This window comes from Gorilla gorilla, chromosome 2, assembly GCF_029281585.2.
Source record: "Gorilla gorilla gorilla isolate KB3781 chromosome 2, NHGRI_mGorGor1-v2.1_pri, whole genome shotgun sequence".
Taxonomy (NCBI): domain Eukaryota; kingdom Metazoa; phylum Chordata; class Mammalia; order Primates; family Hominidae; genus Gorilla; species Gorilla gorilla.
In genome coordinates, this window is record NC_086017.1 from 162,569,594 (window position 1) to 162,584,155 (window position 14,562).

The 14,562-nt window shown below is 39.9% G+C and overlaps 1 protein-coding gene across 7 annotated transcripts in view; it reads left to right on the forward strand.

The window, feature by feature from the left end:
* Positions 1 to 14,562, forward strand: part of MED12L (mediator complex subunit 12L) — a 348,784-nt gene that overhangs the window by 329,094 nt on the left and 5,128 nt on the right. For all 7 annotated transcript variants that reach the window (XM_055382979.2, XM_019023183.4, XM_055382977.2 and 4 more), the window contains one exon: positions 2,784 to 2,894. In XM_055382979.2, coding sequence (XP_055238954.2) covers positions 2,784 to 2,894 — 111 coding nt within the window. The remainder of the gene's footprint in view (positions 1 to 2,783; positions 2,895 to 14,562) is intronic.

A 14,562-nucleotide genomic window follows, 5' to 3' on the forward strand; every position in this document is an offset into this window, starting at 1 on the left:
CATTCTTCCCATATCACAAAGGTTTGGGAGGGCAGACGGATGCCTTTAATAGAGTTGGCCTCAGCTTACCCAGTCTCTGTTTAAGTAGGAGCCATGCAAATTTTTTAGAAGTGTCATAAATGTGAAAACAAAAAACTGAGCCATCCAGAGCTTTCATCAGATTCCTAGAGCATTCTGCAATCTAAAAACATTTCTGTAACACCTCTGGTCTGATAAGGCTGTGAAATGGGAGGAACATAGACTGTTTCAAAGGATATTTCATCTTGTCTCTGTTAGAATCCAGAGAACTGTCATTCACTTATTTGATGTACATTTTAAGTCAGTTAGATAAAGGGTTCTTCCCCTTGATACTTTTTTTTTTTTTTCCTTAAGACGGAGTCTCCCTCTGTCGCCCAGGCTGGACAACCTCCACCTCCCGGGTTCAAGTGATTCTCCTGCCTCAGCCTCCTGAGTAGCAGGGATTACAGGCGCCCACCACCACCCCTGGCTAATTTTTTTGTATTTTTAGTAGAGATGGGTTTTTGCCATGTTGGCCAGGCTGGTCTCAAACTCCTGACCTCAAGTGATCCGCCCACCTCGGCCTCCCAAAGTGCTGGGATTACAGGTGTGAGCCACCACACGCAGCTTCCTTGATATGTTCTTGTTTCTGACTTGCTTATTTAAAAAATATAGGCCATTATGTTTACCTGTGTCATTTGTCTTCAATATTAACAAGCTTGTCCTATGTTATTGGACTGGAGATTTCCTAAGGAGACTGTACAGTGGGCTTTAATCTTATCAGCAGTCCAACTTGAGATACACACTTATTTTATATACTACCAAGAACAGAACACCAAAAATGAGGAGTCTAGTAGAGCTGGAGTGCCCAAGGGCTGTACTCTCAACTCGGTATGAGGTCAGTGAGAAGTAAACCTGCCATGCAGAAAGGGACACAAAAGAGCTTGGATGTCTTATCCTTGACACTGGATAGAGGGGAGAAACAAATATCTCCCCTGAGCATTTGAACCACAAGCTCTGGTGGGTTTAAGTCTGAATTCAGTGTGATCTACAAAATTCTGGTTGGTAATGCCCAGGTGACAGGCAAAAGCCAACACACCCTCTGGAACTGGGCTTCCCAATTATAAGATGCCATTAGTAGTAAGATGTCATTAGTTCCATCCCAATTTGTGACCTGTTAAAAATGTTAAAAAAAAAAAAAGTTGTATCACAAAATTGATAACATGTGGTAACCGATTAGGAGAGTATGGCCTTCAGATAGCAATCTCAGTCATTGTATAGATGTTGTTTCCAATGGTAGAAGCTCTCTAATCCTGTTTTGTCATGGAAATACTTATAGTACCTATCTCTTAAATATGTAGAAAGGATTAAATAAGAATATTCAAGTAAACCACTCATTTGATAATTTTACGATTAACGTTATGACTATTATCATTACTATGAGTACTCACTTTCTTAAATCATTTTTTCCAAGTTCTGAGGCTATGTTTCAGAATTTTTTAGGATTGATAATTTATATTTTGCTCTAGTTTAGAATTTCTCATTTCCAAATCACTGAGGAAAGTTACCACATTATTTGTTTACTTACCAGTTTTAAATCTTATGTTGGTGTTTTTCAAGGCTGCAAATACAGAAAGCCTTTTCTTATTAGACCATATGTACTTTTTATCCTAATTAGCATAATATGTCCTTCTGGTAATTTTTTCATCATCAACACATTCTTCCCTGGAGATAAGTGATTTGCTTCTACAACAGGATTATACTTCTTTTTTGGTGACTGGCCACCTCTGTAAAGGAAAAAGTTAATAATGATGAAGTTGGGTTAATTTTTCTTAGAAGAGGTTCTAGAGGGCTAACTGGAGAATCATATTGCAGTCATTGTGATTTGGGTCCAACTTGCATTGTTCTTGTTGGGATCATGCTACCCAGACCTCTGCTAGGATTCCAGATCCATGAGCATTGTCACTTAGTGAGACATGCCATATGGCAATAGCTATTTATTAGTTGGCTGTAAAGCAGACCAGTAATTGAAGGGATAGTATGCAAACCAAGTTGGAAAAGTGCAAAAGGTGAAGAAATGTCTAGACTGTCATCATTATCAGGATGAAGTGTTTGGGTGGAGGAAATTTTAAAGGTCATTGAAACAAAACAAAACAACTATTAATATTTTTCTCTCCTCTGTGTCCCACCTTGTGGATGTCTGGTCTGTGCTTTTTCTGTGACTTGGAAGCATTTTCCAAGAGCTGTGTGTTTGAGCCAACCCTGTTACTGACATGATTTCTGAATTTCTGATGTAAATTATGCCAGAAGGTGTCATGGCGACTAGTCTGCCTCTTCCTTTTGGAAAAAAACAAAAAAACAAAAACCTTTAAGAATTCTGCCAGATATCATAAAGAATGAGAGGATTACGACTGAGCAGTCCCTGTCCAACCTGTAGTGTAAGAAGGGATAAAACATGTGGAAGGACAAAGGACATGAAAGGAATTAAAACAGTAAGCAGAAAGGATGGCCCCGGACAGTGCAGTGTGGAATAGACAGCAGTACTGACTGCCACTGGAAGAGATCCGTAGGGTTGGGGTGGTCCTAGAAGGCTTCATGGATGAGCAGGTTTAGGTCTTGCCCTCAAAAGGACGAATGAGGTTCAGCAAGGTAGAGATGCAGCAGGCAGGTATATATTGTTTTTACTACAACATAAAAATTAGATAAAAGGTATGTGGGGGAAACAGATTCAGCAATGCTGTTTTCTTCTTCCTTTTAAGTGTATAACATTTTTACCCTCTTTCCAGATGCAGCAGCCCCAGCAGCCCCAGCCCCAGCAGCCTCCCCAGCCCCAGCAGTCCTCGCAGCCCCAGAGTCAGACCCTTGGTCTCCAAGCAATGCAGCCCCAGCAGCCCTTGGTAAGGCCTGTTGTTTTGGAATCAGACATGTGGGTTTCTTCTTTAAAAGCAGGTTGCATTGTTCATGTTCATAAGATTGTTAAGAATCGACAAAGCCTAAGTATACCCTAAAAATTTTTCCTAGAACTTTACTAGAGTTTTGTTGTCATTGTAGTTGGTATATTTATTTTCATAGGAAGATACAAGTAAATATTTGGGATTCAGTAGGTTATACCATTATTCTTCTTCAAAATTTTTCAGACTATTCCACAGACAAAATTTTTTACATTGAGACGTGGTCTTTTTTTCCTAAACAATGATAAAACGATGATTTACTATGTATGTTTAAAAGATTTTCTTACCATACTTTGATTTTTACTATAATCTCAAAAACCATGGGCGCGCTTTCTAAAATATTATCTATTATCTTCAATAAGAAATTGTTTTTCATTCAGTTAGCACTTGCTGCAAGAGTTTTCATGTAACTCACAGTCAGATAGTTCACCTCTCTAGCTTCATAAATCAAATTTGGAAATGTCATATGCATAGCCATCAAAGTTTTCTAAACCTCAGTCATTATTTACAACAGCCATATTCCTGTTTCATTAATTACTTTTTTTTAAACTGTCGTCTTATTATATTTGCTTAAATAAATGTAGTTTTCAAAGAAGCATTTTATCATTACCATCCATAATTATATCACTTGCCACATATTGGAAATATCTGTGAAAGTAAATACAAAAAGAATTTAGAAGGGAATCTCCATTTAACTGAGTGATGTGAATTGTATGAATGAGCCCTACCTACGATGAGCTGGCTGACCGCTCATGTCTCACACTTTGGGAAACACTAGTGTAGACTGCCTTCAGCACAGGATTTTTAAACTAGCTGGTTTCACAACTTGTAGAAAAGGGGGAACAACGTGGTATAGAGATAGTACATGAGGAGGGATCAGAGTAGAGTTAGGTGGTTAAAGAACTGCGTCCAAATCAGATTGACCAGAACATGGTCAACTGGAATAGGGCATCCATAGTACATTTAACAAACTCTGCATAAGCCAGTTTGTTCCGCTCCCCCAGCGCCCCCCCCCCCTTTTTTTTTTTTTTGAGAATCTCACTCGGTCACTCAAGCTGGAGTGCAGTGCGATCTCAGCTCCCTGCAACCTCCTCCTCCCAGGTTCAAGCAATTCTCCTGCCTCAGCCTCCCAAGTAGCTGGGATTACAGGCACCTGCCACCACACCCAGCTAAATTTTGTATTTCACCATGTTGGCCAGACTGTGGTCTTGACCTCATGACCTCAGGTGATCCACCCACTTTGGCCTCCCAAAATGCTGGGATTACAGGCGTCAGCCACTGTGCCCGGCCTATTCCCCATTTTTAAGTTAATTCTTTTTAATTATGGATCTAGTTTTTCCAGCTCTGATTAAAAAAAAATATATGTTTGTGACATTTATCGCAATCTACTTCAGAAAACCTTCTTAAAGTAGAGGTAGTATGTAAAACTGCACTGCCTGCCTACCTGTCCGATGTGTATTAGCAGGAACTGGCTGTTACTTAGCAAATGTTGTAGAAGAGATTCCTTTGGATGCACCACTGTTAGCTGAGTCTAGTGTCCCATACAAGAATGAGATACAACTTTTGTTTTGAAATAATTTCAAATGACAGAAAATTTGCAAGAATAGTACAAAGAATTTCCATAAGCCCTTTACCCAGATTTACTAATTCTTAACATTTTGTCACATTTGCTTTATTATTCTCTCTTTCACTCCCCCCACCTACTGCCATTTAAACATACATGTGCCTCTTTACCCCTAAGTACTTTCGCTTTTTTTTTCTAAAACAAAGATACTCTTTTATAAAAACTGGGTATTATTATTAAAATTAGGAAATTGAACATTACTACAATGCTTTATAACCTATAACTCTTTTGCAGATAGACAAACTAATGCTCTTTATTGCACTGATTTTTCCCCTGGTTCAGGATCATCACATTTTGCATTTAGCTTTCATGTCTTTTTACTCGCCTTCATCTAGACCAACTCCAAAGCTGCCTTTTTGTCTTCATGAAGTTGACATTTTTAAGGTCTATGGAATGTTTATTTTGTAGAATGCTACTCAATTTGATTTATCTGCCTAGATTAATCATGATTAGATTCAGATTATACATTTTTGGCAACAATATTAGAGGTTCCATTGTGTCCTTTTCAGTGTATGGCATTAGGATATACATTGTTGGTGATATTACTTTAATCCTTTTGTGTGTCTTGTGTCTGATAGATCTCCCCACTGTGAACTTATTATTTTCCCTTTGCAATTAATAATTTATGAGAATAGTTTGATAAATCTGTCATTACTCATCAAATCTTCACACACTACTGTTAGCATCTATTAAATTATTCTTGCCTAAATTCATTCTTACTGTGGATGTGGAAAAATTATTTTCTTTTTTTAATTTTTAATTCTTTTAATTATGGATACATAATATTTGTACATATTTATGTACAGATACGTGAGATTTCGATACAAGCTTTCAATGTGTAATGATCAAATCAGGGTAATTGGGGTACCCAAAATCGCTTCAAGTATTTCTAATTTCTTTGTGTTATTTCGTGTTGCTTTGTGTTTCTTTGTATTCCACTTCTACTCTTTTAGTGATTTTGAGACATATAGTAAATTATTGTAAACCATTGTTGCCCTATTGTACTACCAAACACTAGTTCTTACTCTGTAATGGGTACAAAATGGTGATTTTCTTACTCTTATGTTTCTGCATTTAGCAGTTGGTATTTGTATTAGGGTTCTCTAGAGGGACAGAACTAATGGAATAGATATGTATATATAAAGGGGAGTTTATTAAGTATTAACTCACATGACCACAAGGTCCCACAATAGGCTGTCTGCAGGCTGAGGAGCAAGGAGAGCCAGTCCGAGTTCCAAAACTGAAGAACTTGGGAGTCCGGTGTTTGAGGGCAGGAAGCATCCAACACGGGAGAAAGATGTAGGCTGGGAGGCTAGGCCAGTCTCTCCTGTTCATGTTTTTCTGCCTGCTTTATATTCACTGGCAACTGATTAGATGGTGCCCACCAGATTAAGGGTGGGTCTGCCTTCCACATCCCACTGACTCAAATGTTAATCTCCTTTGGCAACACCCTCACAGACACACCGAGGATCAATACTTTGCATCCTTCAATCTAATCAAGTTGACACTCAGTATTAACCATCACAAGTCCACCCCTTGTCTACTTGAGCCCATACACACCTCCTGAGATCAGACATAATCTTCAAATAAAGACAATAGTAAGGTCGTAATTACAGCTAACATAATACAACTATCCTTCCTGCAACCGGAAACGCACCAATCCCCAACCCAAATACTATTACATAAAGTTAACAATGTTTAAATCCTGATATGAAGTCAGTAAATCCTATGTCACATGATAAAGGAAAAGGAAATAAAATTAAGATATTAGTACAAGTGTATACCTGCACAAACATGTTTTTAACAAAAGAAGGAGGAATACTCATGACAGTTACAGTCCTCTTTTCTGCCACTGTCACATGGTCATAGCCGGTATTGATGACTACCTTCTTCTGCTACCCATTCTGTATTCCCTTCACCTTCAGCAAGCACCTCAGCAGGTCGTGTTTTTCTTCCTGGTTGAGTGACCCAAGCCATTCCTGAGGGGTCTGGATCATTTGTAGTCCTGTCTGGTTTGGGCTGTTGTAGTTTCCCATTGACCTTAATCACAGAGCATAGTAACACTAAGAGACGCCCTAATGGATCTCGTGTATTCCATGAATACTCTTCCTTACCTCTATTGTGGAATAGTAGACTGATTTCATCTTGATAGTCTGGGTCAATCACCCCAGCCAACACTGTAACTCCCTTCTTAGCCTGTTGGCTTAAAGGTAGGAGGAGCCCAAAGTGTCCAGGTGGCAATCTTAACTTCCAGTTTAATAGAATCATTGTATTCCTAGTGGCAGTGTTCCTCCCTCTGGAACTAAGACCTCTAGGCCAGCAGAACGTAATGTTGCGGGAACAGGAAGCAAAAATTTTGCTAGTGGATCACTAGGAGTGATGGTGAGTGGTGCCACTTCCACTTCTACCCCTTAATCCCTGGACTTGTGAATCCTGGCTATGGGAGAAACAGTACTATATATTGGATACTGATTAAGAGCATACACGGCCTTCTGGAGAACTTTGCCCCAGCCCTGCAAAGTATTGTCACCTAATTGGCATTGTAATTGTAACTTCAAAAGGCCATTTCACCATTCTGTCAATCCAGCTGCTTCAGGATGATGGGGAACATGGTAAGACCAGTGAATTCCATGAGCATGAGCTCACCGCTGCACTTCTTTAGCTGTAAAGTCAGTGCCTTGGTCAGAGGCAGTGCTGTGTGGGATACCATGATGGTGGATAAGGCATTCTGTGAGTCCACGGATGGTAGTCTTGGCAGAGGCATTGTGTTCAGGATAGGCAAACCCACATCCGGAGTAAGTGTCTTCCAGTGAGGACAAACCTCTGCCATTTCCGTGGTGGAAGAAGTCCAATATAATCAACCTGCCACCATGTAGCTGGCTGATCACCCTGAGGAATGGTGGCATATCATGGGCTCAGTGTTGGTCTCTGCTGTTGGCAAATTGGGCACTCAGTGGTGGCCGTAGCCAGGTCATCCTTTATGAGTGGAAGTCCACGTTGCTGAGCCTGTGCGTAGCCTCCATCCCTGCCACCATGGCCACTTTGTTCATGGGCCCATTGAGGAATGACAGTGGTGGCTGGGGAAAGAGGCTGAGTGGTGTCCACAGAATGGATGATCCTATCCACTTGATTATTAAAATCTTCCTCTGCTGAGGTCACCCATTGGCGAGCACTCACATGGAATACAAATATCTTCACAGTTTTCAACCACTCAGAGAGGTCCATCCACATACCTCTTCCCCAAATTTCTTTGTCACTAGTTTTCCAATCATGCTTCTTCCTGTGCTTTACTGTGTTTTTTTTGTTTTGTTTCTTTGTGTTTGGAGACAGTGTTGCTCTCTCACCCAGGCTGGAGTGCAGTGGCGCAATCTTGGCTCACTGCAACCTGCACCTCCCGAGTTCCAGCAGTTCTTGTGCCTCAGCCTCCCAAGAAGCTGAGATTACAGGCACGCACCATCACACTAGGCTAATTTTTGTATTTTTAGTAGAGATGGGGTTTCACCATGTTGGCCAGGTGTCTCGAACTCCTGACCTCAAGTGATCCACCTGCCTGGGCCTCCCAAAGTGCTGGGATTATAGGCATGAGCCACCATGCCTGGCAAGAAAATTTTTATATATCCTTTTATCTTTCGGTATTTTTCTTTTTCTTAATAGTTCCACTAAGATGCATTATATGTATTATAAATATATTTATTTATATTTTATAAACATCTCCAGCAGATTCAGTTCTTGGTACTAGCCAAAGCTCTCCATTCTTTGTTTTTTTCTTTGCTAGAGAAGAGGGTGGTAAGGTAGCTGTTGAAGATAAGTGAACTCTTCCTGTTTTGGGGTTCTGATTCATGCTGTATCAAAGCAGAAGTGGTAATGGTAACACATTGCCCCCCATCCCCTGACTTGTCCTGCTGCTATCTGGTGACATTCACAGTTGAATTCAATAAATGCTTTTTTCTTAGGGTAGTGCAGAAGTGATTGCAGTCATGTGTGTGTGGTGGAGATCAGCACCCTGCCAGATGTTATAGAGCGTGCCAGTGAAACATCACTTCCTGCCACTAGAGGACTTAGAATCATAGGAAGTGGCTCAATGGCAGCACTGCCTGTGGAAAGTAGTTTACAGTTGCTGAATTTTTGATAGAAGAGCTGGAGGCATTGTATTAGTTTGCTAGAACTCCCTAACAAAGTACGCAAACTAGATGTCTTCAACAACAGAAATGTACTGTCTGTTTTGGAGGCCAGAAATTCAAGATTAAGGTGTCAGCAGGGTTGTTGGTTCCCTCTGAGGGCTGTGAGAGAGAATCTGTTCCATGCCTCTCCTCCAGCTTCTGGTGGCTCGCTGGGACTCTTTGGCATCGCTCGGCCCATGGAAGCAGCACCCTGAGCTTTGCCTCCACCTTCGCAGGCATTCTCCCTGTGCATATACGTGTCTACTTCTTTATAAGGATACCAGTCCTTATACATTTTCACTTTTTATAAGGACACCAGTCATATTGGTTTAGGTCCCATCCTAATTATCTAATTTCAACTTGATTACCACTGTAAAGACCCTGTTTCTAAATAAGGTCACATTCTGAGGTACTGGGTGTTACGACTCCAGCATGTCTTTTTTAGGGAACATAATTCAACCGAAATAATAACAGGTCAGAAGGTGAGAGAAGTTTGGGAAGCCTTGACGGAGGAGGCTGAATGTGGCAGATGTTGAAGGCAGTAGGATTTGATTCATTGCTTTTTTTTTTTTTTTTGAAAAGAAAAAATTGAATGTTAATTTTTTTTAGAGTTAGAATTCAAGTTTTATTTAGAATTAATGAAAATATATATTTTTGTTCTTTTGTTGCTGTTGTAAGAGGAACAGAACTAGTTTTTTTTTTTAGCTTTTGCACAAGTCCATTCTATTTTAATGCATTCTAGGAGATCATAAATATATATATATATATATTTTGAAAGGGAGTCTTGCTCTGTCACCCAGGCTGGAGTCCAATGGTATGATCTCAGCTCACTGCAACCTCTGCCTCCCTGGTTCAAGCAATTCTCCTGCCTCAGCATCCCGAGTAGCTGGGATTACAGGTGCCTGCCACCATGCCCAGCTATTTTTTTTTTTTTATACTTTAAGTTCTGGGGTACATGTGCAGAATGGATTCATTGCTTTTTGACTATTTTGTTCATCTCTTTGCTCGTTGACGGCATCAGCTGGGATGTGTGGGACAATGATCATCCCTTGGTTTTGGCTGTAAAAAATCACTTTAAAAACCTATAAAAAGTTAACAACTTGTAAAAAGTGACTCAGGGCAGAAATTAGTGCTTCTTTAAAACGTGTCACCAGAAAACAGAGTTTTTCTGTGAAAAGAGCAAGAAAGACTAAGAAAAGCCTATGTTTACAAATTAAATCTGGTCTGGACTTAATATCAATGCCTGTGTTGCCATTTACTTACTTAAGTTGCTTGTATTCTGTGAAGGAAAAACATCTGGAAATAAAGACATGGGTGCCCTTGCTGGGAAAATATATTTGGCATGTCTGATTTTGGCCTAAATTATAGCTCTTGACTAGAAAAATATTTTTAATGCTTTTAAATCATTAAATAATTTTAATGCTTGTTGTTATTATTAAGTTAATTCTTAACTAAATATGTTGACAGACCATGATCTTTTCTTTAAAACTACTTCCAGTGTTAAGAAAATAATGTTAACACCATCCCGCTGCGTCATTTCCTTTCATCTTAAACTCAGGTCATCTTAGTTTGGTGACTTAAAAAAATATGCTAACAGAAAGCTTTAAATAGTTGGCTTTTTACATCGACTGATCCTTGTGTCCGTTTCATATTATATTGAATATTTGCCTTTTAAAAATATGCATAATGGTAGCAATAGTTACTTAATTACATTAAATTTTAGTCAGTGATCACTTGTGAAATTGTCCTTTACTCTTCCTCAAGAAATTCATTTGTTCCATTCAGAGAAATTGAGATATTTTTTCAGTCTGCCTCTGGAATTGGGAAGTAGCATGCACAGATAATATGATTCTCCTTTTGAAGTGGAAGAAATTAGGTCCAGAGAACATTGAGCTACGTTGCCTTCCTTTGCGTGAATTTGGAAAAAAATTTTTTCTTTTGGAAGGAAAAAAAGAAGTAATATTTATAGAAAGAGGTTGGGGAAGAAATATCAGGAGATTTCTGGTAACTGGATAGCCAATATATTTGATATAGTACTTTTTTCTTACTAAACTGTGTACAGATTAGATGACTCTGCCGGACGCAATGGCTCACGCCTGTAATCCCAGCACTTTGGGAGGCTGAGGCGGGTGGATCACGAGGTCAGGAGATTGAGACTATCCTGTCTAACACGGTGAAACCCGTCTGTATTAAAAATACAAAAAATTGGCTGGGTGTGGTGGTGGGCGCTGGTAGTCCCAGCTACTCGGGAGGCTGAGGCAGGAGAATGGCGTGAACCCGGGAGGCGGAGCTTGCAGTGAGCCGAGATCGCGCCACTGCACTGTAGCCTGGACGACTGAGCGAAACTCTGTCTCAAACAAAACAAAACAAAACAAAAAAACTCTATGCAAGTTACTAGTTACCTTGAAAATAAACACAAAAAATTCTGAAACACATCAGCTGCTAGCTCTGTCTGAAAGTGTGGACTGAGAGTGTGCCGCTCTGTGAGAGTGGAGATGTGGCTGAGTGCGTGCACAACCCTATACGTTGTTGTTCCTTCCGCTGCCGCTTGTAGGGACGGACGACCATGCTTCATTCGTCGGAGGAATCTGTGGACTCTGTCAGTTGGTAGTGCAGTTTTAAAATAAATGTTGCCTTGCTGCTTTGTTCTTCTGGTAACAAATGAAGTGGTCACAGCAAAAACCTCTTAACTGTCATGAGGGAAGGGATGTATTTTACTCTGGTGCCCTTGGAACCCAGAAGATTGCCTGGATTTTGATAAATATTTGTTGAATGACTCATTTGTTGGATGTCAAAGCAATGAAAAAAACCTTTGTTAAAATCACACATTATCCATAAGAAAGGGAAAACACAATTCAGGAGGCAAGGTGTCCAGACCATCTGAGCATCGGTAGGTCCATCACTGAATCAGTCCTGCGGCTGATTTTGTCAGCATATGCTTTCGCTGACGGGGCAAGCTCAAGTTTTGAGACAAAAAATATTTAAATGATGTTTATTTAAATAGAAATTACTAATTAGCGGCACATTTTTGCCTATGCTGTGATTGAGCAGAAGTAGTAAATGTTATTGAATAAAATAGGAATTTAGAGATCAGTCAAAATACATCAAAATACATTATCAGAATTTTAATTTTAATTTATTTTAGAGACAGAGTCTCAATCTTGTCAGCCAGGCTGGGGTGCAGCAATGTGATCATGGCTCACTGCAGTCTCAGACTCTTAGGCTGAAGTGATCTTTCCACCTCAGCCTTCCAAGTAGCTGGGAACTACAGTAAATACATTTGTGTGTGTGTGTGTGTGTGTGTGTGTTCAGCAAACAATGGTATTTCCTGGAGAGTGGTTATACCATGTTGATTAGTTACACCTGACAGTAGTAAGCTGGGTATTCAGTCTTGTGGTTACAGCAGGAGCATGGCATGGCTTCTGCCTCTGAGAAGTAAAAATCCAGAATCCTAGAGAGAGAAGCAATTATCATGTTAAACCATGTGTTTGCTAATAGAGGCATTTACACAGTACTAAGGGTACAAAAGCAGTGATTCACTCTTTAAATGCGTGAGGGAATGGATGATAACTTCAGCTGATCTTTGAAGGATGAGTAGATTTATGGGAAGGGTAGAGTGGAAAGAAGTGGGGAGGAAGTGTGTTCCAGGAGAAGGGATGAACATCTGCAAAGGCACAGAGGGGAGAGATCATCTTCTGTATGGATATGGGCCAAAAAATCTTTCCCACTTCATTTATCACATTTGAATAGGGAAGGCAAAACATACATAGATTATGATTTGGGGGACCTCTAGTAAACCTCACTGAACCTATTTATTAACCTGTTTTGGTAAATTAAAAATTCAACTCCCACCACAGTGATGATTCCAAAATCTCACCAAGCACCTGAACCACTTGGGGGAGCCATTTTAAAAATTCAGATTTCTAGCACATTAGCTACAGAAATTCTAATTCAGGAAGTCTAGAGAGGAGTCCCAGGAGGATAATCCTTTAAATTTCCCCCAGTGATTTTGTGCTTCCTCAGACACATACAGGGTTCAGTTCTTCACAGGAGGGGTTCAGTTTGAATTGAAATGCTCAGTAGTGAGGCTTCTGTAGGGTGTTGGAGGCAGCCCTCATCCCCTAGTGGTAGGTGCTCCAGAGCCCAGAGAAATTGCATCTGGGGCCTGTTGCCTGTGCATGTACAGGTGAAAGCAAGTTAAAATTAGTATCCAGAGGCCTTGAGAGGAAGCAGATGTAGTAAAACACTGTAAGAAGATTGTAGATATAGACCATGTACTTCTGGTCAGTTTAAGGAAGTTGGTCAGATTTCTTGGCCTCAGAATCTTTTCATGTTCAAAGATTATTGCAGACCCAAAGAGCTTTGGTGTATCAATATTTACCATGTTAGAAATCAAATATTTGTTAATACTAAATATTGTTATGTTTAGTACCTAAAGATAAACTTATGTTACTGGAAGTAACATGCTTTTACGAAAAATAGGCATATGTTTCAAAATAAAGTTATATGAGAATGACATGGTTTTACTTTTTTTTTTTTTTTTGAGACAGGGTCTTACTTTGTTACCCTGGCTGGAATGCAGTGGTACGATCACGGCTCACTGCAGCCTTGACCTCATGGGCTCAAGTGATCCTCCCACATCAGCCTCCTAAATAGCTGAACTACAGGCATGCACCACCATGCCTGGCTAATTTTAGTAATTTTTTGTAGAGATGGCGATTTGCCGTGTTGCCCAGGCTGGTCTCAAACTCCCAGGCTCAAGCTGTCTGCTCGCCTTGGCCTCTCAGAGTGCTGGGATTACAGGTGTGACTCACTGTGCCTGGCCTGGTTTACATTTTTGAAAATTTCTTCAATGTCTGGTTTAATAGAGAACATTTGATTTGTTGTAATAGCATATGTTATGTAGGCTCTGGAAAGCTGTAATGTACGTGCATGAGAAAATAAGTGAAAAAAGCAGATAATGTCTTAGTATTTATTTTGAAAATGGTTTTGACCTTGCAGATAACCTGACAGAGTCTTGGGGACCTCTCCCAGGAATTCCTGGATCACAATTTGAGGCCCTCTGACTATGTACTACCTCTTAAGCCACCCTCACACCACCCTGAACTCCCCAACAGACACACGCATACATGTGTACACAAGCTTCCTAGGGTATACCTAGTTACTGCTTAGGCTCTGCAAAATATAGTATCTGAGGCAACCACTACAGTGTTTTATTCTGTGAAATACTCTATTTGAAGCAGGCTTTAAATGAACATAAAGAAGGCAGCTATGTGTTTGTTGAGTGAATAAATGTTGACTATTTATACACCATGTACCCCAATATGCTGTTCAATCAGCTTAGACATCTTTATAGCCAGCCTTTTAGAATCTGTAATTATTTCTGAATAAGTTGATATTTGGAAGCTGGTATTTTCAATCATGGATAGGCTTGAGGGGAATGTAGTGGTTGGTCAAAGGGTCCAAAGTTTCATTTAGACAGGAGGAATAAGTTTTGTTGATCTATTGCATAGCAAGGTAACTATAGTTAATAATGTATATTCCAGAATTGCTAAAGTAGATTTTAAATGTGTTCACCACAGTGAAATAAGTCTGTAAGATGATAGATGTCATAGACGTGGGACATTTTCTGGGGGCAGCAGTCTTAACCAGTCAGAAGTGAACAGCAAAATTTGACATGAACTCATTGGTGGCAAAAGCTGACCTGAATAGACATGAGGCTCTTTTCATTTATCCTACCCGATATAATTATTCATGTGCTTGCTACAGAAATGTAATATGCTTGATTATGGAGTGCTGTCCTACATTTTGCCTGGTCTGCATATTAGGA